This window comes from Eulemur rufifrons, chromosome 7 (assembly GCF_041146395.1).
Source record: "Eulemur rufifrons isolate Redbay chromosome 7, OSU_ERuf_1, whole genome shotgun sequence".
Taxonomy (NCBI): Eukaryota; Metazoa; Chordata; class Mammalia; order Primates; family Lemuridae; genus Eulemur; species Eulemur rufifrons.
In genome coordinates, this window is record NC_090989.1 from 65,334,224 (window position 1) to 65,361,683 (window position 27,460).

Here is a 27,460-nt window from a genome sequence, read left to right on the forward strand (position 1 = left end):
TCTCTGTTCTGTTCCATTGGTCTATGTCTCTATTTTTGTGCCAGTACCATGCTGTTTTGGTTACTACTGCCTTGTAGTATAGTTTGAAGTCTGATAATATGATGCCTCCAGATTTGTTCCTTTTGCTTAAGATTGCTTTGGCTATTCAGGCTCTTTTCTGGTTCCACACAAAGTGTAGAATTATTTATTTCTAGATCAGTGAAATATGACCTTGGTATTTTGATGGGGGATTGTACTGAATCTATAAATCACTTTGGGTAGTATGGACATTTTAGCAATGTTGATTCTACCAATCCATGAACATGATATGTTTTTCCACTTGTTTGTATCATCTGCAATTTTTTTTGTTGTGCTTTGTGGTCCTCTTTGTAGAGATCTTTCACCTCGTTGGTTAAGTATATTCCTAGGTAGTTTATTTTCTTTGTAGCAATTGTGAATGGTATTGAGTCTTTGATTTGATGCTCAGCTTGACTGTTATTTGTGTATAGGAATGCTACTGATATGTGTACACCAATTTTGTAACCTGAGACTTTGTTGAACTTATTTCTCAATTCCAGAAGTCTCTTGGTGGAATCTTTGGGGTTTTCTAGATATAGAATCATATCATCCACAAAAAAATGGTAGTTTGACCTCCTTTTTATGGATTTGGATGCCATTTGTTTCTTTCTCTTGCCTGATTGCTCTGGCAGGACTTCCAGCACTATGTTGAATAGAAGTGGTGACAGTGGGCACCCTTGTCTTGTTCCACTTCTTAGGGGGAATGCTTTCAACTTTTCCCCATTCAGTATGATGCTGACTGTGGGTTTGTCATATATGGCTTTTATAATTTTGAAGTATGTTCCATGTATGCCTATTTTGTTAAGAGATTTTATCATAACAGAGTGCTGAATTTTTTCAAATGCTTTTTCTGAATCTATTGAGATGATCACATGAACTTTGTTTTTTCTTCTGTTAATGTGGTGAATCACATTTATGGATTTATGTATGTTGAACCATCCTTGCATCCCTGGGATGAAGCCCACTTGGTCATAATGGATTATTTTTTTGATATGCTGTTGAATTCAGTTTGCAAGTATTTTATGGAGGATTTTTGCATCTATATTCATAAGGGATATTGGTCTGTAGTTTTCTTTTTTTGTTGTGTCCTTTCCTGGCTTTGGTATCAAGGTGATACTGGCTTTGTAGAATGAGTTGGGGAGGATTCCCTACTTCTCAATGTTATGGAATAATTTCTGCAGAATGGGTACCAACTTTTCTTTGTAGATCTGGTAAAATTTGGTTGTAAAATCATCTGGTCCAGGGCTTTTTTTCTTGGAAGATTTTTTTTTTTTTATTGCTGCATCAATCTCATTGCTTGTTATTGTTCTGTTCAGGAGTTCTACTTCTTCCTGATAGAATCTTTGGAGGTTGTGTGTTTCCAGAAATTTGTCCATTTCTCTATATTTTCAAGTTTATGTGCACAGAGATTTTTCACAGTATTCGCAGATGATATTTTGCATTTCTGTGGTATCAGTTGTAATAGATCCTTTTTCACTTCTGATTGAGCTTATTTGAGTCTTTTCTCTTCTATTCCTGGTTAATACCCCCATTGAGAGACCTGGACCGATCATCCAAGCAGAAAAATATTAATAAATATAGAAACACTGGACTTAAATGGGACTCTAAAACAAATGGTCCTAACAGATATTTACAGACATTTTACCCCAAAACTACTGAATATACATTCTTCTCATCAGCACATGGAACATTCTCCAAGATTAATCATATCTTAGGCCACAAAACATAGGTTAATTAAAAAAAATAGAAATCATACCATATACCTTCTCAGACCACAAAATCTATCAAAATCTATGGGCTAGAGCAAAAGCAGTCTTAACGGAAAAATTTATAACCTTAAATACCTCAACAAAAAGACAGAAAGATCACAAATTAATAATCTAATGACATGTCTCAATGAACTAGAAAAGGAAGAGGAAACCAAACCCGAAGCCAGCAGAAGAAAAGAAATAACTAAGGTCAGAGTAGAACTAAATGAAATCAAAGATAACAAAATTATATAGAAGATCAATGAAACAAAAAGTAGGTTCTTTGAAAACATAAACAAAATTGATAGACCTGATCTCTTTTTGTAAGGATTCCAATCATATTGGAATAGGGTCCACCTAATGATTGCATTTAACTTTAATTACATCTTGAAGGGCTCTAAATACAGTCACATTCTGGGGTACTGTGGGTTAGTTAGGACTTCGATATATGAATTTGGGGGGACACAATTAAGTGCATAACAGTTACTATGAATAAAGCTGCTATGAACATTTTTGTATAGATTTTGCAAATGTACAATTGTCCAAACTGGTTGAACCAACTTACACTCTCATTGGCAATGTGGGTGTTCCAGTTGCTCCATATCCTCACCAGCCACTTCATTTTACAGATGAAGAGATGAAGAAAAAGACCTATAGAGATGAAGTGCAAGGCTCACTTTCCCATGAGCTTAGGGTTGCAGAGTGGAGGAAGCCCTGTCTCCAACCTGCTTTAAGAATTTCTGAAATTCCCTAACACATTACCTCATTCAATACAAAGAACACTGAGAACCACCTGTGGCTCAGGTCCTGTGCTAGGCTCTGGAAGTGAGGTGGTGAAAAGAGAGAGAGGAAACTTATACTCAAGTTGGAGAAACAATGAACGCAACTAAGTAATTGCAGATCATGGTAAGTACTGGGCAAGAACTCAGCAGAACCTGAGGGGGAAAATATGGGGCTTGGTGGTAGGGAGAGTCAAATTGCCTTTAGATGAGTTGCTCTGAATGGACAGATAGGAGTGCCCTGAAAGATTAGAAGGTGACATCAGACAAAGACCAGGGAAAGTGCTGAGGCAGAGAGAACAGGAAGAGCACAAGCCCTGAGGTAGGAGCAGCTCTGGGGAGGAGAAGGGACAGCGAATGATGTTCTGTGTAACTGGAGCCCAACAGGCAAGGATTGGGGAGAGGCAGGAGATGAGATCTAGAGGGCTGAGGCCCAGACCACCCAGGGCTTGTATGTCATGGGAGGAGTTTGGATTTCATTCTAAGGGCAATGAAAAACCACAGGAGGGTTTCAGAAGAGCGACAAGCAAGATCCAACTGACATTAACAAATGGATTGTAGGGGGAAGAAGCAGTCACACTCTTTAGGAGACCATTACCCTTGCCTATGTGACAGTCAGTGTTATGTCAGTTACTTAGACTCAGGAGATGGCAGAAGAGATATATTTTGGAGGTAGAATTGACAGGACATGATGAGGGGTTGGGTGGGTCTGTTGAGGAGAGAAGAAGGGGTAAGTCAAGGATGACTTCTAGGCTTTGAGCTTTGAATCTCTAGACAGTGGGCAGGGATCTTTCAGCTATAATCCACCACACTGTACACTTCTCTTGTCCATCTTATTACTGTATATCTTGAGCCTCAGGCCATAGTAGCTGTTCAATAAACAGTCTTCAGTGAATAACTGGTTGCATGCAGGAATGTTTTAGCACATGAAATGGGTTCCATAAAGGGTTTTTTCTTTTGAATTTTTTATTGAGATAAAATTCATACAATGTCAATTAAAGTATATAGTTCAGTGGCATTTAGTACATTCACAATGCTATTCAACCATCACCCTCACCTAGTTCCAAAATATTTTCATCATCCCCAAAGGAGTCCCTGTACGCATTAAGTAGTCACTCCTCAATCCCTTCTTTCCCCAGCCCCAGGCAACCACTATTCTGCTTTCTGTCTCTGTGGATTTACCAATTCTAAATATTTCATATAAATGTAATCATACTCTATGTGACCTTTTGTCTGGCTTCATTAGCATAATATTTTTGATATTCATCCACATCGCAAGGTGTATCAGGACTTCATTCCTTTTAATAGCTAAATAATATTCCATCATGGATACGTCACATTTTGTTTATCCATTCTTCCCTTGACAGACGTGTGGGTTGTTTCCACCTTTTGGCTATTGTAAGTAGTGCTCCTCTGAACACTGGCATAGAAACATTTATTTGACTACCTATTTTCAATTCCAGGTATAGACTAAAGCTCTGGAATTGCTGGTCTTACGGTAATCTATGTTTAACTTTTTGAGGAGCCACCAAATTGTTTTCCAACAGCTCAATAATGTTTCACTGAGTAAAAAGAAAAGGCGGACGGAAGCCTGCGAGGCAGGATAAGGGCTTTTCCTATTCTTCACAGGTAATGCTGATTGGGGTCAAATTATTTAAATTCTCTGGGCTGCCTTCTCATCCTCAAGGTGGGGAATATAAAACTTACATCTGTGAGCTGAGTGAGATATTGTTTCTGAAGCTCCAGGCACAGAGTAAGCTCCCCAAATTATTCGCCTTCCCTTAGTCCCTGACTTTGCCTCTCCCCACTCCCTCTGGGCCCAGTCCCCGCCCGCAGCCCCCGGCTCAGCCTGGCTACGAACTACAACTCCCAGCAGGCACCGCTCCCCGGCCGTCTCTCGCGGCCTGCTGCGCATGCTTTGGCAGACGTGGCACCGGGAACTCGGAGGCGGGGAGCGGCTGGGAAGTGGCCGTGGCTGTTGGCCACGGTGGAGCTAGCGAGCGGCCGGCGCGGGAGCCCGAGCGGAGCGGCAGCCGGGCGGTGGGCAGCGGCGGCGGGGATGGCGCGGGCCGGGCCGGCGTGGCTGCTGCTGGCGATCTGGGTGAGGCTGCAGCGCGGGAGCCGGCCGGGGCCGGCACGTGCCCCCCGTGTGCCCTTCTGTGCTCTCTGCTTCCAGCTCTTTCTGGGACGCCGGGAGCTGCCTCGGCGCCGGGATAAAGGCGTGCGTGCCAGGCAGGCGGGCGCCCGGTGGCCGCACGGGAGGCAGCGGGGCGTCCCGGTGCCCTGCCCGCTGAGCGCTCCCGGGCGCAGGGGCAGGAGGCAGCTTTGGGGCGCTGGGCGATCCCTCGCAGAGTGCTTGCGCCGTGGGGACAAGTTTGCGGGGGCGCAGGTCGGGGTGCGGCCATCCGCTAGGGCGGGACGCCGGGGGAGGGGGCCGGGGGGTGCGCCCGCCCCAGACTCCGAGCCCTGCACCTGTGTGAGTGCAGGGTCGGGTGTGGGTGCTTTACACCCGCACTGCTGGAAACCTTGTTTTAGGGCCACCTTGTTCTTGGTTTCGACCCCAGGCGATTGGGAAACTGCAGGTCACCACCTGGGCCTCCGCCCACAGGCCATGCTGGGCGGGCTGGGTGGGGTCGTAGCCGCCGGCCCCCGCCGAGGAGTTCAGCTCCTACACCGACTGAGGCTGGCTGGAGCGTCAGCCACTTTCTAGCGGTGTGACGCGGCGGCTCATTTAGCGTATCTGAACTAGTCTACTCATCCGTGAAATAGGGACGGTAAAGATACCCCCGACAAGGTGGTCATGAGGGACGGATGAAGTATCGGAGGAAGAAGCTCTGTGCACTGCATAGTCTTACAAGAATGGAGGAGGAGGGGTGGGCTCCGAGAGGAGTTTGCCACACTAGGGCGGGGGTTGGGGGGTCCAGACATCCCTGGGAGAGGAAGGAATGGGTGTATCGGCTGCACCCAGACTCGGGCTTTGGTCTTGGTGTTGCTGTGGGTGTGTGATGGAATATCGTGGTCTCCTTCCCCACCTCTCCCATAACTCTGATCTCCCTTATTTTAGGACCATCCTGGCACTTTTTTTTCCCTGAAGTTCCAGGGAACTTACTGCCCCTGGCATCCTCAACAACCCACATTTTTTCAGTTTTTTCCATTTGGGTGTGGCAAGGAGCTGGGCAAACGGGAGGAGAAAAAGTGTGGATTGAGTTGGTTTAACGACTTCGATCTCCCAATACCCTACCCTTTTCACCACTGAGGAGTGACCTAGTATTTTGGGGGTGTCTGTCTGGAAGTGGGTGGGAGGGGAGCTCCCTGTTCCCTTAGGTCTGCATTCTCCCTCTGGAAGTGAACCAGGCTGGAGTGAGGCAGTGTCACTTCACTGTGTCTGGGTATGTTGGACGTTCCATTTGCCACCAGTTTCCTAGAGCCAGTTGGTCTGGGCGGGTCTCTGGTCCAGGAAGGCCTGTTTGGAGGACGAAGCCATCTCCTGTGAGACCTCTATCAGGTCCTTGCACTTTGGCTGTTTCAGGAGATCCTGCTTTCCTCCCTTATCCCTCCCTCCTGTGAAAACAAGTGGCTTGGGAATCTGAAGTTCCTTCACTCTGGGAGGCCAAGGTGGGAGGATCACTTGAGCTCAGGAGTTTGAGACCAGCCTGAGCAAGAGCGAGACCTCGTCTCTACTAAAAATAGAAAAAAATTAGCTGGATGTAGTGGTGCCCCTGTAGTCTCAGCTACTCAGGAGGCTGAGGCAGGAGGATCGCTTGAGCCCAGGAGTTTGAGGTTGCTGTGAGCTAGGCTGACGCCATGGCGCTCTACTCAGGGCAACAGAGTGAGACTTTTGTCTCAGAAAAAAAAAAAAAAAAAATCACATTGTGTGGCATTGGGTTGGATTTTGGGTGGGGACCAAAACACACATTGTGCCTGCCCACTGGTGTTGCCCTGGATTGGGTGGGGGAATCAGTCCTATGAGGAAATAATGACAGAACAGCAAATGCTAATACCCTAAGTGCCGGTAGCCTGCATTAAATGGGAGCCATACATTAATTTAGATTCAGGGTCAGCCATGGTTTTCCTGAGGGGGTGGGTTGAGTAGAGTCTGAAGGGAGTGTGGTAGTTAGCTAGGCAGCGGAGATCTGCTGGAACCTTCCATGGGAAGGTGCGGAAAAGCCAGGTAGGTTTGCTGAGAGCACTGGAAGTCCTGAGCGGACAATTTATATCTTCTCCTTTCCCTGAGCCTTGGAGTTGGCTTAGCAAGTAGGAATTGGAGAGGGTGTGCCAACAGGGGCAGTGGTGAGTGGCTGCTGGACACCAGGTTGGGCCTCTGTAAATTTAAATGCTGTGTCCATCTGATAAGGGCTCCTGAGGTCCCTGGGAGCCTGTTGGATTTCTTTGTTCACTCAGTATTTCCTAAGGGCTGATATATGCACAGCACTGGGCTGTGACCTGAAGGGTATAAAGAAGTATAAAGGCATCTGCAGAGATTTGTATACAGGGATGTACACCCACCACATTTTTTATAATAGCAAAAATATGGAGATGGCTTACATGCTCAACAATAGTGACATGGTTAAATAATATCTGGCCTTGTCCATACCATGGAAAGTGCTGTTTTTCTTCATCAGTTTGGCCTGCTATAGCAAATATTCTGTAGACTGGGTAGCATATAGACAGCAGAAATTTGTTTTTCCACAGTCCTGCAGGCTAGAAGTCCAAGATCAGGGTGCCAGCATGGCTGGGTTCTGGTGAGAGCTCTCTTCTGGTTGCAGACAACTTCTCATTGTATCCTTAATATAATAGAGAGAGGACTAGAGAGCTCTCTTACGTCCTTTTTTTTTTTTTTTTTTTTTTTTTGAGACAGAGTCTCACTCTGTTGCCCAGGCTAGAGTGCCGTGGCGTCAGCCTAGCACACAGCAACCTCAAACTCCTGGGCTCAAGCAATCCTCCTGCCTCAGCCTCCTGAGTAGCTGGGACTACAGGCTGGTGCCACCATGCCCGGCTAGTTTTTTCTATTTTTAATAGAGACAGAGTCTTGCTCTTGCTCAGGCTAGTCTTGAACTCCTGAGCTCAAGCAATCCTCCTGCTTCACCCTTCCATAGTGCTAGGATTACAGATGTGAACCACTGTGCCTGGCTCTTGGGTCCCTTTTTAAGGGGCACTATTCCCATGCATGAGGACTCCACCCTCATGACCTAATCACCTGCCAAAGTCCTCACTTCCTAATACTGTCATATTGGGGGACTAGGATTTCAACAAATGAATTTGGAGGGGACATAAACGTTCAGACCATTGCAATATTTATAAAGAATGTATTTACTAGAATGTTATGTTTATTATTACAATATTTTATGATGTCTATGAAGAATATCTAAGGATGTGGAAAAATGCTCAAGTGTGATAACTAGGGGAAAAGCAGGATATAAAACCAAATCCCAGGGTGGCTGAAGTTATTATGTGTGTGAAGAATTAGCAGTGCATCAAAATGTTAACAGTGATTGTTCTGGAAGGTGGAGTTGTGGATGACTTTTGCTTCTTTGTTTATGCCTTCATTTGTTTTCCAAGTTTTTTCCATGAATATGTATTAGTTTATAATCAGAAAAGTTAATAAAGATTTTAAAAAATGTTCCTTTGGAGGCCCTCAGCCTTCCAGAAGAATACTGGGGTGGGAAGTATAAAGTGTCACAGTCAACACTTGGGACAAGTTAGTCCTAAGAGCTTCCAGGCTGAGTGTCTCTGCCCCCAGGGGCTGTGACTAGGGAGGCCGTGCCCATCCCCCATCCCTGCTGTCCAGCCCAGCTCCTCCCTGCAGCTGACCTTCCCTAGGGCCACCCAAGCTGATTATCCATGCTGATTGTCTTGCAGTCTAGAATGGAGAAATGTGGAGCTGGAGAGAACTCTGGATCTCCTAGCTCGGTGGTTCTCCAACGTCAGGCCAAGGACTGGAGCTGGGCTGTGATGTTTTCGTGGTCCGAAGATAGATTGGAAAAATAACAATGGTGAATATTTTTTTTCCCCCGTATATCCAAATATTATCAGTTTAAAAATTTGCTCACTTTTCTGATACAATGTCCATATTTGGGGGGTGGTGTCATAGTGTCCTTTTGAAAGATGAAACTGGTTCTAGTATATTGTGATTTCTTTTTAAAAGGTCCATTCTTGACAATATTTATTTAAAACAAATACATGTATATTATATGTTATAGTTTAAACTATATTTTAAAAAGATATTCTGCCAATCTGTGAGATTCAGGAATCTGAGAACTGATGTAACGAGGCCTTCTCCACTCACTGCAGGCCACCTGGTCAGTAAAGGCAGAGCTGGGAGTAGAGCCAGCCCTGCTGAATTATAAATTGGGTTCTTGCCTCTCCCCTGTCTCCCGCCCGCTTCCCTGCCCCTGCCCCTGGGGGACAGTGGGTGGAGATGTAGGAGGCAGATGTTTGCCCCTGGTCTCCCCTGCAGAGCTTTTAAGGTATACTTATTTAGGTTCTGTGCTCTTTCGGACTGTTATATATTTAATAGGCTTTTGTGGGCTGGCCTGGGGACCTAATTGCCATCTATAATGCTATTTGGAACCTGGAGTGCACTTTTCCTATAGAAACGAACACATTATGGCGGAAGTCTTAAAACAGGCCTGGCACACAAGGTGGGAGTATAGCTGAGTGCTGTGGATCAGGACAGGGCCAGGCAGTGGAGCACCAAATGACCGGACGAGGCCCCAGGAAAGAGCGAGGTGTGAGCTGCCCTCTCAAGGAGGGCAGACTCCGGGCGAGCTCTGTGACGGCAGCCATCCTCCTATCCTGGCATCGTGTCCCCAGCACCTGGTCCAGGGCCTGGCGTGCAGTGGCGCTGGTCTGTGTTTGGCTGAAGGAATTAATGTTGCAGGCAGAGAAGGAAACCTTCCAAGTGAGAGACATGGGAAATGAGGAGTGATAGGCCAGACTGGATGGAAGAGGGGTTTGAGTCTGGCGATGGGGGTAATAAAACTGGAAAAGTGGATCGTAAAGAACCTTAAATGCCTGGCAAAGCCATTGGGACTCGATTCGGTAGGTAATGGAGAGACATGATGAAAGCTGCCCTTTTAATAACAAGATCAGTCAGGCCATATGTAGGGCTGGGTTGGAGGGGGAGAGACTGGGTTAATTTTCCCAGTACAACACTTTCATCCTCTTACTTTCCTCTCTGTAATCTACAAGATAAATTCAAGTGTAATGTGGTGGAAAGAACATGGGCTTTTAGCCAGCCAGACCCTCAGGAGCTGTGTGACCCTGCCTCAGTTTTCTTGTTTAGAAATGGTGGTAATAATATCCATCTCGCAGAACTGAAAGGATCGGAAAGAAACAGGAAGTACCGAGCACAGTGCTTGGCAAAGGTGCCCAAGCACTGGGTGTCTCAGCAGTCCTTGCAGGTTGTTGAATAAGAAGTGATGAGGGAGTCGGTTAAGAGGAGGAGCTGGGCAGGGAAGGGCCAGAGGGAGCTGTGAGGGTGGCCGCTCAACTTCGACACTGGGTGGGGGGCTCCTGGGCTGCTGGGATCGCCCTATCGGAGGTCCTTGGACTCCCTCCCAGTCCCCTTCCTGCTGGGCCCCTGCAGAGACCTGGGGTTTGAGGGGAGAACATGTGCAGAGGGACTAAGGATCTAAGTGCACTGTATTTCTCTCCTCTTCTTCTGAAAGTGGGTCCTCTCTTGGGAACGGAGACACCAACCACACTGTATCCCTGGAGGGTTTTGCCCCAGCTCTGCGGTTTTGTTCTGTTGGGCTGTGTATCTTGCTTGGTAGTTGTGGTCAGTTTCAAGGCTAGTGATAGTGGACCAGAAATGATGCATGGGGTGTAATGAGAGCTTAAGTTCTTTGACACTTCCTGGACTTTGAATGGTTTATTTGTCCCCCACCCCTTCCTCCCCTCTTTTTTTTTTTTTTTTTTTTTAAACTAGGCCCCAGGTGGGGAGGGAAGGAGCCACAATGCTCACCCATGGTGGGCTGGCCCATTCCTTCTGCCTGCCCCACCTTGCCGCACTGACTGGAGCCTCTGTTGACAGAACTGTCCAAAGTCCTGTGCATTTGTAGAGGTCTTTAGAGTTTGCAGAGCATTTCCACATACCTCACGTCAGTGCAGCTTTGAGCCCAGAGTTATCTTGGTGAGGTAAGCTGGCTAAGTACCATTACCCCAGCAAGGGTGGGTGGACAGACAGAGGGGTGGGAAGCGACACACCATTAGACAAGGTTGGGGTGTGTGGCCTGGAAGGTGAGGGTGCAGAGAGATAGGTTGGGACACACAGGAATTGTTCTCGGTGGCTCACTTGAATGTTTAAGCAGCCGTGTTGGCAGCCCTTTTCTGGGAGTGTCCTTGAGACTTGCTCTTTAGCTCCCTGATGGCTTTGGCACAGGAGGAGGGTTGGTTACCTAGGCACTCATGGGCTTTATCCTTCCAGGAGTAGCTCTAGTCTGCTGTTCCCTCTGACCACACTATGTCAACAGGGGCTCTTTCTATATACCAATTGCAACCACTTCTAAATAATTAGCTTTGTGATCGTGCAGTGGGGGGTTAAAGACTCAGATAAAGTATGGGGTTAGAATAGCCTTTTTTGTGTCTTTTATTCCTCAAAGTCATACTGAGGTCCCAGTTTAATGTGCATTCTGTTCCCAGATGGTGTGCTGGTGGCCTGTGCCTGGCTTCGGGGTTTCCAACTCATTACAGCTTGCTGTGGGAAGGGGTGGAGTATCTGCTCCCCCAAAGAATCCTATAGTTCCTCCAACCCCTCGGCACAAGAAGATTTCTTGAGTTTGTGAGCAGGTCCTTTACTCCTTGTTGGAAGGTATTAATGAAGGTCCAGGTTGGGGGCTATACGCTGAGGCTTAAACATAAAGGCGATCCTGTATTTGAGCCAGATGTGGGCTTGGTTGGAAAGCTCTGTTGTTGGGCCAAGTAAGGCAGGGTCCCGAGGAACAAGCAGGTTTGTTCTCTTCAAGGGGTCTGGTTTTGCTGGGTCCTGGGAAGAGTATTGTACATCCTATTTTAAAGGAATGTGGACCAGCGTCATGTGCCATACGTATTCATTCATTCAACAGATGCTTCTTTTTTTTTCCAAACATATTTCCTTGAGAATCTTTTACAAGCCAGGCCCCATGCTAAGGCATTGGGGATAACGATAAATACAACAGACATCATCCCTTCCTCCCACGGCCTAGTGGGAGAGCCACTGATTAATTATTTAATTCAGGTAGTAAGTGCTGGAAAGAGAACATTTAATGTGGTAAGAGAATGTGTAACAGGGATTCCTAACCTAATTCAGGGAGTCAGGAAAGGCTTATCTGAGAGCCTATGGGCTTTTCTTAGAATAATGCTTTAAATGTGTTAAACAATGCATAGAATTACAAAGAAACCAGTTATATTAAAATATAGTTATCAAACTATTATAACAAATTTGTTGTGATAAGATTTTTATGTCTATTAATGCATCATATAAGAAGACTAAGTTACAAGTTTGATAACTTCTATAATTTTAAGGTGATGAGCATAAATAGTGTTTCAAGACACCTTGTAATGTGATAAGAAAATATGATTTCTATTAGCGGCAAAGTCACAGACACTGCTACTGTAATTACTACTGTAAGTTGTTCCCTACATTCATAAGTGTAGAAAACGTTTATTATACATTCATAAGTACATTCCTGATAAAGGAAAGGCTAAATTTCAGTTAGAGGTTTGTGAAAATAAAGATGTAATTTTTCTCCACCCAAATTCATAGATCCTAGTGTAAAGAAAAATTATCCAAAAAAACTTGGAAATAAAAGATGATTTTGTGACTTTTTAATGTCATACAAGAGCATTGTCTAAGAAGCCCACCTAAGAGCCATTTGGTGTTCTTGGGCTGCGGTCAGGTCAGTGGGGCCACAGAGCTCCGCCCCACCCCAAGCTTCCTCTGTATTTACAGCTGCTACGTTCCCATCGCTCACATCACGGCCTGAGCTCCACCCCTCCCCGCCCCGCCCCAGTCTGTGGAAAAGTTGTCTTCGATGAAACCGGTCCCTGGTGCCAAAAAGGTTGGGGACTGCTGTTCTACGGGATACAACTGTTGTTTATTATTCTTTAGGACCCATAGTCTATAAAGGTAGGTAGGATGCAAATAATTTCTTTTTGGTAAAGAAGAGAAACCCAGAGGTTATTGCCCTGAAGGACATTGACCAGTTTGGTATCTAATTTAGCAGACATATATCAGGATTCTTTTTTTCCCCCCCCCCATTGGCCATATGTATATTAGCTTCTTGTATCTTTTTTTAGGGTCTGTTATTAATGAGTTAAATAAAACTTTGAAATATGTTTAGTATCTATTTAATATTTATATGAGAATTAGGTTTTTAGCATTTGAGAAATATACATCTGAGTGAGCAGGATGTAAGGACATGTTGCTGAGAAGAGGGGTCTGGGCTGGAGGTGTTAATTAGGGGTGCCACTGGGGAGAGGGGCTGAGATTGCCTCGGGGAGGATGTGTGCTGGAGAGAGAGGGTGGACTGAGTGAGCCCTGAGGAACGTCAGCATTTAAAGGATGGGGGAGCAAAGGAGGGTTTATGAAGAAAACAAGAAACATGGCAAGAGAGGTAGGAGGGAAACCAAGAATGCCCCATCTGGATGAAGAAGCTGAACAAAACAAAAACTGGAAGTGCTTGTAGGGTTCATCTACAGGGAGGTCATTGTTGAACCTCCACCAAAAGCCTCTTTGGTGGTGATGAGGGCAGATTTCTGATTTCCGAGGGACAAGGAATGGATGGGAGGAGGGCGACGTGGAAAATTCTGCTGTGATTGGAGAGGGGAGAGACCTGGAGTTCAGAGAGAAGGTTTTTAAAAGATGAGTCACTGGTGGAGTGTCTCTAAGCGGATATGTGTAAAAATGGATTCCTGGGCCCCTAGACGCTTGAGATGATTTTCTTCAAGGATAAGCCCCAGGAATCTTATTTCCAAAACATCTATACTGAGCGCTGTGGTGCAGCTACAAAACTGGACAAATTTATAAGTTAACAACATTAATTTTACGTGGTGGATAGTATTTTGCCAGCCAAGGTTACCACTTGCCTGAGCGTGTGGTACAAGTTCTGCTGGTATTGCAAGCTGTGTCACTGGTGTCCACTGCAGCGTCGCTTGGCCTGAACACGGGCTGTTTTTGTTTTCCTCTGAAGGGATTTGGGGGATTGCAGGCATGGCGGGTGCAGAGGAAAGATGGATCAGGTTGTCACTGCAGCTCTTTCCAGCTGGTCACGCTCAGTAGCTGGGTTGGGAGGGAAAGCAGACTTGCTGGCCTCTCGGGTGTCGTTCTGCGTGGAGCTGCAGGGAGCAGGAGAGAGCTCAAGGGATATCTGTGGGAACCATTCACACTGACGGGCGTAGAGAAGAGCATCAGCTCTGTGCTCACAGACCTTAGTCTGGGTCCTGGTCGTAGGCTTGACCCGAGGCAAGTCCCTTAACTTCTTTGAGCCTCAGTTTTCACATCTCTAAAGTGGGAGTAGTGCCACTTCCACCTATAAACACAGATTATTCATAACCGTTTTTAAACTCCTGTAAGAACAATTAGTTACACATATTACAATATAGCCTAGTACATATGTACATAAATATTAACATAACAGATATAAATATTTATTGAATGTGTAGTCTTGCTACCTATGATACTCAAATGTTTTCTATTGTAATTTTTAAGCAATGCTGGTATAACCCACTGATTTTATGACTTGGCTCTTGGGTTGAGACCTGAAGGGTAGAAAACACTGGTTTAGACTCTAAACTTTAGAGGATCACATAGGATAATGTGCGTAAAAGCACAGATGTACACCATAGGTCATAAGCACTGAATTATTTTATCAATCAACTGAGCTTTGAGGTAGAGTTGTTTTGCCTTTTTTTTTTGAGACAGAGTCTTTCTCTGTCACCCTGGCATCATCATAGCTCACTGTAGCCTCAAACTCCTTGGCTTAAGCTATCCTCCTGCCTCAGCCTCCCCAGTAGCAGAGACTACAGGCTGATGCCATGATGCTGGCTAATTTTTCTATTTTTAGTAGAGATGGGGTCTCACTCTTGCTCAGGTTGGTCTCAAACTCCTGACCTCAAGCAAGCTTCCCGCCTTGGCCTCCCAGAGTGCTAGGATTACAGGTGTGAGCCACTGCTCCTGGCCAGAGGTGGATTTCTGGAGTGGGAACTCACCTGCTCTTCCTCCCTCCCTGCTGCCTAATTCAATGTTCCCTCTACCAGTTCTTCCTTGTTAACAGGCCTGGCACAATAGGCTGGCAGCAATCCAAAGCCCTTGGCTCTAGAAGAGGTTTTCCAAAACATTAAAAGCTTTAGGGACTTAAGTCCTGGTTAAATGCACTGCAGTTGCAAATTCAGGATAAGAAAACCTGTTTTTATAAACCCTCAGATAAGTTGTCCTGCCCTTGAATTGTCCCTTGTTGACAGCCACATTTGTGCAGTGGGGAATACAGGGTGGGAATCTACTGTGTGGCCCCAACATAAAGTGTGCTTTTTGGTGGGTTTTTTTTTTTTTTTTTTTTTTTTTTTTGAGACAGGGTCTCACCCTATTGCCAAGGCTGGAGTGCCAGTGGTGTGATTATTGATCACTGTAACCTCAAATTCCTGGGCTCAAGTGATCCTCTTGCTCTCAGCCTCTAGAGAAGCTAGAACTACAGGTGTGCACTACCTTGCCTCGCTAATTTAAAAAAATTTTTTTGTAGAGACAGGGTTTCACTATGTTGCCCAGGTTGGGTCTTGAATTCCTGGTCCCAAGCAATCCTCCCACCTCATCCTCCCAAAGTACTGAGGTTATAGGCAGGAGCCACTGTGCCTGGCCCAAGGTGTGTTTTTTTAAAGGAAGCAAAACATAAGAAATGCAGCTGGCCTTGCATTCACAGGAGCAAGCAGTAAGATAGACGTGTGTGGCTCTGTGAATTTGTCTTCTTTATGCTCCAACTCTGGCACTGGAGTCCGTCAGGCTTGGGTTTGAATCCCAGCTCTCTTACTTACTTGCTGTAAGACCTTGAGCAAGTTTCTTAACTCCTCTCAGTCTCAGTTTCTGTATCTACAAAGTAGGTATAATAAAAATACCTACATCATACACTTGTCAAGATAATTAAATTAGGTAATCATGTGAACTGCTTAGCTTGCTGCTGGTCACACAGTCAGCACGCTGCACTTTCAGCTATTATTGTTATCATGGGTTAATCCCCTAAGCCCTGGATTTTGGAATTAAAGAACCTCTCTTGGGTTCTATTCCTTGCCAAGTGCTTTCCCATTTTTCTCTCTTTCTTAATAAGCACATTTAGCTCCTTCAATTGCCACTAGCCAAGGATCCCACATCCCAGGGACAGCCCCCTCCCCACCATCCCTTTCCCCCGAGACACACACACACACACGCACACACACACACACACACACACACACACGGTATCACCATTCAGGGACTCACGGTGCTCAGTTTTATTTCGAAGGCTGCTGGGCAGATGTTTGAACAATTGAGAAGCATCAGTGGTAAGATCCCCAAACTTGATTTGAGGTCAGGACTTCACTCCTTGTGAACAGTGGTATTTAGCTGTGGTGGTTGGTGACTGATGCTTAAAATTTGCCCTTTTAGGGATAAATTACCTATATTTTAAAATTAATGTTCTTTCTTATATCTCTTTCTCATTGAACCCATTCTATAAGTATTTGCTAGGTGTATGTTTTATGCCAAAGCACTTTGCAGATTGCATATATTTCCTGAGGAAAAAATCTGTGCCGTGTCATGTGAGCAGACAATCCAGCTAACAGTGTAGAGGGCAGATAAGCACTGTGCTTTCGAGGGAAGTCTCCCTGAACACCTGCTAGGTGGCGAAGGGTGTCAGAGAGGCAGGTAGGGGCAGTATTTGGTTTTGTTTTGGGTGCCTGTTTTCTTTACTTCCTTTTTTTTTTTTTTGAAACAGTCTTGCTCTGTCACTCTGGGCAGAACACAGTGGCGTCATCATAGCTCATTGCAACCTCAAACTTCTGGGCTCAAGCAATTCTGCTGCCTCAGCCTCCTGAGTAGCTGGGACTACAGGTATACCCACCATCCCTGGCCTCCTTTTTTAGGCAAGTTTTTTTTCCTAATTTATTTGCAAACATTATCAGATTTATAGAATAGTTACAAGAGGAATACAAAGGATTCTCGTATGTCCTTTATCAAGAGTCCACAAATAATAATATTTTATCACATTTATTTTATCATACTCTTCCTTTCTCTATATAAAATTTATATATAATGCTCCTTTGCCCCCTAAATACTTCAGTGTTTCTTAAAATACAAGGGCATTCACTTCCATAACCACAGTACAATGACCAAAATCAGAAAAGTGGTACTTGGTTCAGGACCCAGTCCAGAATCACACATTGCATTTAATTGTCCTTCTTTACTGTAGTCTCCTTTAATCTGGAGCAGTTCCTCAGGCTTTGTCTTTTGTGACCGTGACATTTTGGAAAAATTTCCCTCAATTTTGTTTTTGATGATGTTTCCATTTAGTGCATTTAATCAGGAGGCACATGATATCGATTTGACACATAACTGGTGACGTTAACGGTCGGTCCCTTAGTTAATGGAGTTTCTGCCTTGTTTCTCCACTGTGAAGTTAAATTTTCTGGTGGGGAGATACTTTGAGACTGTTAATTATTTCCATAACGGTAGCCAAATGGTGGGAGTTTTTTTTTTTTTTCTTTAAATATTTAAATTGGACATGCTTATTATGGTGAGTTAGAAAAATAAAGGGGAAGAATAAAAACTATCCAAGGACAAATCCTTACTTTGGTGCATTTTGTTTCTTCCAGTCTTTTTCTGAGCATAATTTTGTTCACTTATAGTTGTGGTCGTACCGTGTATATTTTGAATTCTAGTTTTTTAAAACTCAACATTAAAACAAATATTTTCGCATTGCAGTCTTTAAATACATCATTTAAATGGCTGTAATATTCTGTTGAGTGGTTTACTGTCATTCGTGTAACCATTCCCCTGCTGTTGGACGTTTAGGTTGTTTACGGGTTTTAACTCTTACGAGCAGGCCTATGTGAGTCATGTCTGTGTCAGAACCTCTGCTAATTTCCTCAGCACAGATTCCCAGAAGTGGAATTACCAAGTCAAAGAGCATAAATACTTTTCAGATACTTGATGAATTATGCCAAATACCTTTCCGAAAGAATTTGTACTAGTTTAGGTTTTTGCCAGCGGTGTATGACAGTTGGGCTGCATATTTTAAGAGATTCACTACTGGTGTCTCTCAAACTTTTTTTTTTTTAAACTGAGTCCCACCAGTGAAGATTTGTGTTGAGATTAATTTCCCATATTTTGAATTAGGAAAGCATAGATATTTATTTCTAAAGAAGAAATTGAGGTGTAACTTAGCATATTACTCTTGTCAAGCTGTCACACCCTACTCCCCGGCATCCGGATGAGCTGTGAGAATCACTGAGGTGTCTGTGTCTAGGGAAGATCGTTCAGGGTAGTGAGGGGTTTGAGGTCACAGGTGAGGACTGGGATATTTCACCTAGAGAATCTTAAGAGGGGATGTGTTTGTCGTCTTTATAGTGTGATAGGCTGACAGATGGGTGTGGGAGAGGGTGGAATTTAAACTTTCTGTTGACTGGAGTTATCCGAGATGAAATGGGTAGGGCATAGGACACGGACTTCTGCATATTAACATGCTGAGTTCCCACAACCTTCTGGGTCCAGCTGACTTGAGCAGTCTCAGGAAATTTTGAGTCCTTGGCTGTGGAGGGCTACCTGGAGGCTGGAGATGGCATGCGAGGAATTCTGAGAGGATTTCTGTATAGGGGAAACCAGCCAGCCCAACTCAAACCTGTGAATTGCACGAGATGTCTTGGCCTTTTGGTCTCTTGTAGTGGTCCCCTTAGTAGAAAAGGGCTGGGGTAGGGAAACTGGGGAGTTCCCAGCTAATTCTCCTTTCGTGTGTGGGTAGCTGTCACCGGGTGACCAAGGTACCTGATAAGAACAGGCACAGTGAAATTCTTGGTTATTAGGAAGAACACAGGGTACATCAGTCTCTTAACAGTCTCTCTGTCTCCTTCCTTATAAATAATTTATCTAAAGTATAATGTATGATTTTGTACTTTAGGCGCTTTGAAATATCCCAACTGGAATAGCTGTTAATATTTTTTTTTCTAGTTAAAGCTTTTATTCCAGTAGGTACTCAAGATCTACTTACATGTGTGCCAGAAGACCCAAATGATAGTGCCTTAAAAGACTGTTTATTTCACTCATGTAGAAGCCTGGAGAGAGATATTCCAGGGCCTATATATGCCTCTGTGGTGTCAGGGAACCAGGTGTCTTCTATCTTAACTCCATATCTTTAACAAGTCTTTCCTCCTCATTGTCTCAAGGTGGCTGCTTGAGTTCCAGCCACCTTGTCCAAATTCCAGCTGGCAGGAATGAGGAGAGGACTGAGAAGACTCTCATACCAGATGTCAGGGACAGTTCCTAAAAGTTGCCACATAATGCTTATGCTTACAGTCCAGGCACTGGAATTTAGCTACATGGCCACACTTGCTGCTGCAAGGTGAGAGGTGTGGCTTTTATTGTGGGTGGCCACATGCCCAGGAAAACTCAGTGGTTTCTTCACATATTGTGATTACCTTATGGTGCTTCTCTGGTCATGGTCATGAGAATAGGTTTACCAGATGTCGCTATGGGAAAGGACTTTGGAAATCACTCTCAGCCCCTTCATTTTACAGAGCAAAAAATAGACTTGGAGAAGGAGAGATGACTTGTCCAGGGTCACACAGCCATTAACTATCAAAGTCAGCACAAAACTCGGGTTTCTGACTCCAAGCACAGTGCTCTTTCCACCAAACCTTGAGCTCTGAATTCTCAGCCAGCTCAAGTTCTCTGACTTTGGGTTCGGGCCCTCATCTGTTCTTAACCTTTGCCGTGAGTCCCTTTACCACCAGCTTCTTAAGAGTCTAGACTTTTACATTCTGACATTTCAAAACTATTTTGAGCAAAATGTGGGTTAAACTAAATTAAACCAGTTTCTTCACAGCTCCCAGCCTAAGAAGGGTATCTTTTTTCAGGTGACAGAGCAAAAAAGGTCAAGTTCCGCCTCCACCCTTTTTCCTAAATGTTAAACTTCTGTCCCCAGATCTTCCACCTTTAGCAAGCCACTTTTACGTAATTGAGTATCTCTGGCTTGAGATCAGCGTTGACTAGTAAATCTATAATGACAGGCGGCTTTGCCGGTTACAGAGAATGTGAGTGTCCTGGCACACGCCCTGGAGACGAGGAGCTTTTTTAAGCTGAGGTGTGCTGTGGCGAGGACTGCTCTCCCAGCTTGTTTTCCAGTGCTGTACGGCTCTTTGGCCTGGCGGTGTGGTGGTTGGGGACCAGCATCATTAGGCGAGGTTAAGTGAAGAGAGGGGTTTGTGTGTGTTGTGTTAGCACGTGGGGAGTGGGGCAGGAGGGGCCAGAGCCAGGTGGGAAGGAGCACATACTCCTGTACACAGTCTCTGCCTGGGAACAGAACTGGCTTAATTGTCACATTTAGGATCTTTGTGCTCTTGACCTTGAAAACCCCGGCAGACTCTAGGATCCTCTGGGCTTGCAGAAAGCAGAGGGTTGGTGTAAATCCCTGCTGGGGACCCTCCTTGCCCTGGGATTCTGGGAGATGGAGGCTTCTCCTGGTTGCACAGACCGGCCCTGCCTAGGAGGCAGGTGCTTTTTTTTCTGCTTGGGTTGTCCCATCTGTTGCAGCAGTCCAGGGAGCTTGTAGGGTTAAGAGAAGCAGGCCTCCTCTGGCCAGGAGTTGGGAGACCTGCTACTTACCTATTGTGTGACCTTCCTAAGTAATTTAACTTCCCTGAACCTCAGTTCCTCATCTGTAGGATGAGGTAAGTATCTGCCCACTGGGGTATTGCGAGGGGTAAACGTGGTTGATGGGTATGAAACCTGGGAAGCACGCTCTAAATGTGCTGCGTGACCTCTTGGTCTGGGTCACTGTGCAGCTGGGCGATGATTCCAGGTTTTCTGATGCTGAGTGTGTGTACGTGTGCACTCCTTCCTGCCCGGACCTGCTGTGCTGCCTGATTGCAGACGGGGCCCTGGAGAGGAAGAGGTGGTCCCCGTCTTACTGTTGTCCTTGCGCCACTTGTGGTTGTCTCACTAATAAAGCTCATTACAATTATTATGTACTTTTGTTCTTTGTGTACCAACCCCCCCTGCCCCTGCTCCATTTAATCCTGAGCCAACCCTGCAAGGTAGGCGTTGATCAATATTCTCCTCTCCACTTTACAGGTGGGCAGGTGACACTCAGTTCTAGTAACAGGCCTGAGGGCATCTTGCTGTACGTGTTGGCACCTAGATTTATCTCGGGTCTGTATGATTCCAAAGCCAGTGCTGTTTTTGTGGTGTTTGGAAGGCTGCAGAGGGAAGAGGAGAGAGCGGGTTTCTAAGCGGGATGGCTGTATGTCTGGCAGGCCCTGATGGGGGCAGACACCTGTTACAGGAGCACTGCAGGGAGTCTGAAAGAGGAGGAGAGAACTCAGCCTCCATCCCATCGCTTCCAGCCACGGCAGACGGTAGAAGTGAGGACCTCTGTGCCTGCATTCAGGGGAGGAAGGGGACTGGTGCTGGGGGTGCGGTGCTGGTGCTGTGAGGGGCGTGTGGGCGTGCTGATTTGCAGATACAGGCAGGGCCTGGCTTTGGAGGCCTCTATTTCCCAGCAGCAGAGAAGGGGAAGCCGTGCTTCCCAGCAGCATTCTGCCCTGCACCAGGGAAATGTTTTATGGGTCTCACCCCAGCCAGTGGGGGCCGCTCAGCGCTGCTGTAAATACTGTTAAAGCTGAGGGTTGGTGAGCAGAAAGAAAGCAATTATTGGAGAAGGTCAGAAGGAGTTTGCATGGTGAACAAAGGGGATCTTTTTTCTCTCCTCTACCTCTGAAGAGGTTGACTTAGAATGTCAAGAGCCTGCCAAGCCCAGGAACAATACCATGGCTGGCTTGGAACCATGGCTGGCTTTGGAAGCACTTCTGAAACCCTGCCCTTTCCCCCCTGAGGGCTTGACAAAGGAGCTGGTAGTTCATGCATCATTAACATTGTTATTGTTGCTGTAGTTATTGTTGTTATCAAGGTTTGTGGGTTGTGACTTATGAAGTCTGCAGGAAGGCTCCTGGTGAGGCCCTCAGAGGCTCACTGGGGCTGCATCTTACGGCAAGGAAGGAGCTTGCTTGTTGGAAAGGTTAAAATAGACTGAAGGGGAGGAGAACGAATGTTAAGTGGCTGGAGACAGTCCCTTGGGCTTAAGGGGAGTGGAGAAGGGCCCCCCCTGGGCTGCCTCTGTGGTTTCCCGCTAGGGTGAGGGTCTGTCTGTGGCCAGGCACAGAGGGACCTCTCATCCTTCCCCCTTCTCAGAAGCCTCGTTAGCATCTTAGCTCTTTGGGTGCCCTCTCCCTGGCCTCTCCTTAGGTCCACCTCTCCTGATCATTTTTCCTCTCTCCCTCTCAGATCTTCAGAGCTTGTCTCTCTAGGCAAATCCTGCTTCTCCTGTGCCCACAAACGCCCCCATGCCCCCATCTTCAGTGGAGACAACCCATCCGTCTCCTGACCCTGCTCCCCCTGTGTCACCCCAGCTCCTGCGCTGGATATACTTTCTCTTCCTGGCAGCCTGGCTGCCAAGCCCTGCCCGCCCCCCACCACTGACGTTCTCTCGGATGTTCCCGGGCCCTTTCCCAGCCTCTCCCCACTCGGCCTGCCTGTGGATCACCCACTTTTCTGTGTAAGCGTCTCCTGCCTGTCCCTGCTGACGCAGCCCTCCCCACCTCCCTCTTGGTCCTTCCTCCTCCGTGACTGAGGTGTTCCTTGTCTTCTCCCTCTGATCCTGGCCTGCGGAGACTTCACTTACATCGTGACTCACCCTACAGCCTGGAGGATGCCTGTATTTGATGCCTTATTGTCCACGTGTCCAAAACCTGAGCGCCTTGTCATCTTCCCCATCATAAGGGAAAAGCCTCCTCCACTTTCCATTGTTCCATCTCTGGCTGACATTCCAGCCTCCCGGCCCAGAATCCTGGCAGTGACTTTAGACTATTTATTTAGACTGTCTCTTCCTTGCTTACCCATCAATAGTCAGGAGTTTTGTTGTTTTTCCCTTGGAAGCTTTTGCATTGACCCATTTCTCTCCACCGAGGCAGCCACATAGCTGGGCCCTCCATCTCCAGCCTCCCTGGCTGCTGCCTGGTCTGAGGTCATGGCTAGAAGAGTCTCTTCAATACCGTGTTCATCCCTTCATTCTCCTGCTAACCGATCAGTGATGCTTCCCGCTCGCTCCCTGCACCGGGCCAGGTCTTTGAGCCAGGCTTCCAAGCCCCCGGCCTGGCCCCACTGCCTTCTCCTGTCATGCTCCAACCCAGACCCTCATTGCACTGTGGTCAGTCTGGTTTCATGGTCTTTTCTGGGGCCCCCACAAGCTGCTGTGGACTCACCCCACAATATGCTGGTAGTGGGTGACCTCTGTGAAGGTCAAGAGTGCTGTAACAAGTGAGATTTGTCATGTTTATTATGCTGGACAAACATTTGCTGAGGGCATTCGATGGCCCAGGCCCCGTGCTGCACCCTGCCCTCCAGAGCTCTTAATCTTGGGGGTGGGGGTTAGGGTAGGAGAAGACGGACCCTTCATAAGGCTTTGAAACCAGGCTGGCTGGAGGTGCCCAGTCTGTACCCCAGCTTCACTCCTGGTGATGGTTTTCAAGCAAAGTAAATACGCTCAGTGCGTTTCTGGTTCAGCTTACATTCTCCACTGTGTGACACTAAATACTGGGTCAGAGGCTTTGGTGGCTGGCTGGAAAGTGGTTTGTTTAATCTCAGGTGGCCCGTGGTTAGATGACCTGAGGGACTGACTGGGTTTTGTAGGAAGGAAGCTGAGGATATGCCATCAGCCTCGGGCTCTGTGGTTTTGCTTGTAGGCACTTTGCCGTTGCTGCGGCTCAGCTGCCGGGGCAGGTGAGTGCTCGCTCACCCTCCCTGCTGTCTTCCCTTTCCATTCTCCTGAGTTCCAGAGTGCAGGGGCCTGCCAGTCTCAGGAGTCGCTGGTCTGTAGGTCACAGTCCTTCTTGACTGGTCAGATTATCTGAAGATTGAAGACAGAGCAGCAAGTCAATGTGTTTTTCTGATGGTTTCTTCCCTGCCCCCCCCCCCCTTTAAGCGTGTGCATTGAGCTGTGGACTTTTCAGTCTGAAGTCCATTGCTCCCTGGGCATAGTAGGATGAACGTTTTGCCCTTAAGGTGGCCTGTGTAAGGGCAGTGTGTCTCCAGGTGTTGCATGCAGCTCTGGGAGGGAGGAATGAAGGGGAAATAAGTCCTCGGCTTTCTCCTGGGTAGCTTTACTCTGGGGAGAAGGAAGCTTTGAATCCAATGGCAGGTTATATTTAGAAACACTAGAATATGGTCATGTTTCAGTCTTATACTCTGCTGAGATGGAAATTTGTGTTCTATATTATGGTAACTGATGACTATCACAGTGCTTTATGATTTATAAAGCACTTTCAATAAGTGATCCCATTTTGTCCTCACAGCAGTCCCGTGAGGGAGGTATTATTATCTCCATGTCAGACGTGAGTCACTAAGCCTCTAAAAAAGTTGGGTGACGTTGCCTAGGCATCTTAGCTATTGAGTGGTAGAGCTCAGACTCAACTCAAGATTTCTGGCTGCAAAGAGGCAGTGAGGTGGGAAGGCATGGGGTCAAATTTGAGAGACTGGGATTTAGGTCCTGGCTTTATTTATTAGCTGTGTAACTCTGGTCAGATTATTTCTTTTTAAACTTTTTCTGGCAAAAATTAAAACTCCTCACAGTCTGTTTAAGCCAAGCGTATCAAATAACCTACAGTTGCCTCTTTTTATTGACCACATTCCTCCATTCCAGCTCTGTTCTTGCTCTGTCCTGGTATGGCTGCTCTGATGGCTGCTGGCCCATTGCTGTCCTGGGACTGCTTTTCACCATCAGTGTGGTCATTCTCCTTGCCTCCCTCTTCTGTTGGATCCTTTGTTTCCTAGCTTCCATCTCTCTCTCTCATTCTTCCTTTACTTCTTGTTTTTATGGAACATGGATTCCAGTACTTCATGAGAAAAAGGGTGTGTTGGTGGTAAATTTTGCATATCTGATATCTTTAGTCTGTTTGAATAAATCTGTTCTCATGATTGATGGATAGTTTGGCTGGTTATAGAATTCCAGTTGGAATTCCCATTCCTCGAGAAAGCTTCATTGCCTTCTGGTGTGCTGATGAGTAGTCTTATGCCAGTTCTGACTCCTAATCTTTTGTATGTGGTGTTTTTTTCTCTTTGAAATTTTTAGAAACTCCTCTTTGTCAATAGCATTCTGAAAGTTTTCAGTGATATGCTTTGGTGAGAGCCTTTTTTTATTCATGATGCTGGGCCTTCTCAATTGGAGACTCACATCCTTCAGTTCTGGGACATTTTCTTGAATTTTTGATAATTTCTTTTCCTGTGTATTTTTCTTTTTCTGGAGTTCCTTTAATTTGGTTCTTGCACTTAATGGGTCCATTCTCTTATTTTTCTTATCTCATGTCCCTTTTTATTTCCTGATCTTTCTGTTTTATTTTCTAGGAGGTTTTTTTCAACTCTACTTCCAACCATAATTATTTCTGTGATAGTTTTTACTTTCTTAGAGTTTTTCCTGATTCCCTTTGACTATTCCTTTTTCATAGCATTCTGTTCTTATTTTATGGGTACACCATTTTATTTCTCTGAGAATAGTTACAATTTTGTTGTTTTCTTCTGTACTTTTTATTTTCTTCTTTTAAGTTTCATCTTTCCATTGGTTTGTTTTGGTCTCTGTCTTTTGTGTTGAGACAGAAGATATCTGGTGAACCTTGGTTAGCTGTCTGCATTGAAGAGCAAGGTACTAGCACGTGGATTGGTGGCACTAGCATGTGGATCAGTGGCTCTGTGAGTGTGAGGAGGGAGTAGAGGGTACTCTCCATTGGGAGAGCCTCACAGTGGAGATTTAAACACATACTCAGTTGTTTCATTGGAGAATCTCCAAATCACTGTCTTTAGGTTGTTTTCTTGTGCTCCTGTTTCTCTGGAGAAAATTCCCTAATTTCTTGCCTGAGGAACAGGACTGGCAGGCAGCATTCTGGAAAAGGGAAGGGAGATGCTGAGGGGAAGGAGCTTGGAGGAATGGGTGATCTCAAGTTTCAGTTTTGTAGACTTTCCCTTAATCCCCTTGTTTTCTCTGGGGACCGCCTTTCTACCCTCTGTCTGGTGTCTTCCAGTGGGACTCTTCTCATTCATTCTCTCCATATAGCAACCCACTTGTCTTGTGCCTGCTGGACAAGGGGCTGATACCCAGCTGCATGGGCCAGACGAGGGATCTGCTTTGTGTCTGCTCCTTATTCAGACTTTTAACAACCTCCTCTACCCATTGCTTACAGCCCTCTCTTCATTGTGCCTGCAGAGGTGCCTGGTACCTCTTGTTCCTAAAGTTCTCCAGGGTTTCTGGGGGAAAATTGGCTCATTTGTTGTCTGGCCTCCTGAGACCACTTGGCTGAGTAAGAAAAGTTAAAAACCTCTCACCCAGCCGTTCCCATCCTAAAAGTTAAGGGGTGATTTTATTTCTCTGTGTATTTTATGCTTTGGTGCTTCTGGGTGTGATGGAGTTTTCATGTTGTCCCAGTGTGTGGTGTTTGGGGTAATGTGTGGAATACAGATGTTGACTTCTCAGGGGGCTCTTGATTGATGGGTAACAATGCAGAATGCTTGTACACATCCCTTGGTATCCATGGGGGGGATTGGTTCTAGGACCACCACCTCCAGGATACCAAAATCCACAGCTACTCAAGTCTTGTATATAAAACAGCATAGTATTTGCCTATAACCTGTGTACATCTTCCCACATACTTTAAATCATCTGCAGATTATTTACGATACCTAATATAATATAAATGCTATATAAATCATTGTTATACTGTAGAAACATAAAACAATATATTTTATTGCTATATTTTTTCCCTAATATTTTTTTATCACAGTTGGTTGAATCTGCAAATGTGGAGGGCTGACTGTATGCATATATAGTCCATATAGCCTTATGGCATGGAGGCTGGGTGTGGTGGCTCACACCTGTAATCCTAGCACTCTGGGAGGCGAGGCAGGAGGTCACCTCACCAGGACCTCACCTGAGGTCAGGAGTTCGAGACCAGCCTGAGCAAGAGTGAGACCTCATCTACAAAAAATAGAAAAATTAGCTGGGCATACTGGCATGTACCTGTAGTCTCAGCCACTTGGGAGGCTGAGGCAGGAGGATTGCTTGAGCCCAGGAGTTTGAGGTTGCAATGAGCTATGATGACGCCACTGCACTCTAGCCAGGGTGACAGAACAAGCCTCTGTGTCAAAAAAAAAAAAAAGTACATGGAGTGGGTGAATTGGAGCCCAGGAATGGGCTGAGAGGTGTCCCTAGAGGTGAAGAGGTAGGTGTGGTGCTGTGAGAAGTGTTGGTTTGTCCTCATCCCCTGGCAGTAAAATGTGCTCTAGGCAGCACATCTGGGCATCGATTCTTCCCTAGGCCTGGCCAGAAGCTGGGGCTCACAGTCTTCGGCTCTTTGATCCCCAGGTGGTCCTGCCGACTCGGCTGTCCTCCTCAAAGGTCTCCTCACTCATCGAGAGAATCTCTGACCCCAAGGACTTGAAAAAACTTCTCAGAACCCGGAATAATGTGCTGGTACTTTACTCCAGATCTGGTGAGTGTCCCTCCTGGCCTTGGGTCCTCCATCGGGGAGGTGGGATGGAAGGGAAGGGGCGGGGCAGAGGTAGGTGGGGAGACCTTAGGACTGAAGCCACTCAGGGAGGGTCTGCGGACATCGGGTTTG

The 27,460-nt window shown here is 46.0% G+C and overlaps 1 protein-coding gene across 1 annotated transcript in view; it reads left to right on the forward strand.

Annotated features, from left to right (window-relative positions):
* Positions 1–4,507: 4,507 nt before the first annotated feature.
* The window catches only part of PDIA5 (protein disulfide isomerase family A member 5), an 86,322-nt gene continuing 63,369 nt past the window's right edge, over positions 4,508–27,460 (forward strand). Inside the window, exons 1-2 of the mRNA XM_069475114.1 lie at positions 4,508–4,685; positions 27,205–27,331. Coding sequence (XP_069331215.1) covers positions 4,644–4,685; positions 27,205–27,331 — 169 coding nt within the window. The 5' untranslated portion in view covers positions 4,508–4,643. The remainder of the gene's footprint in view (positions 4,686–27,204; positions 27,332–27,460) is intronic.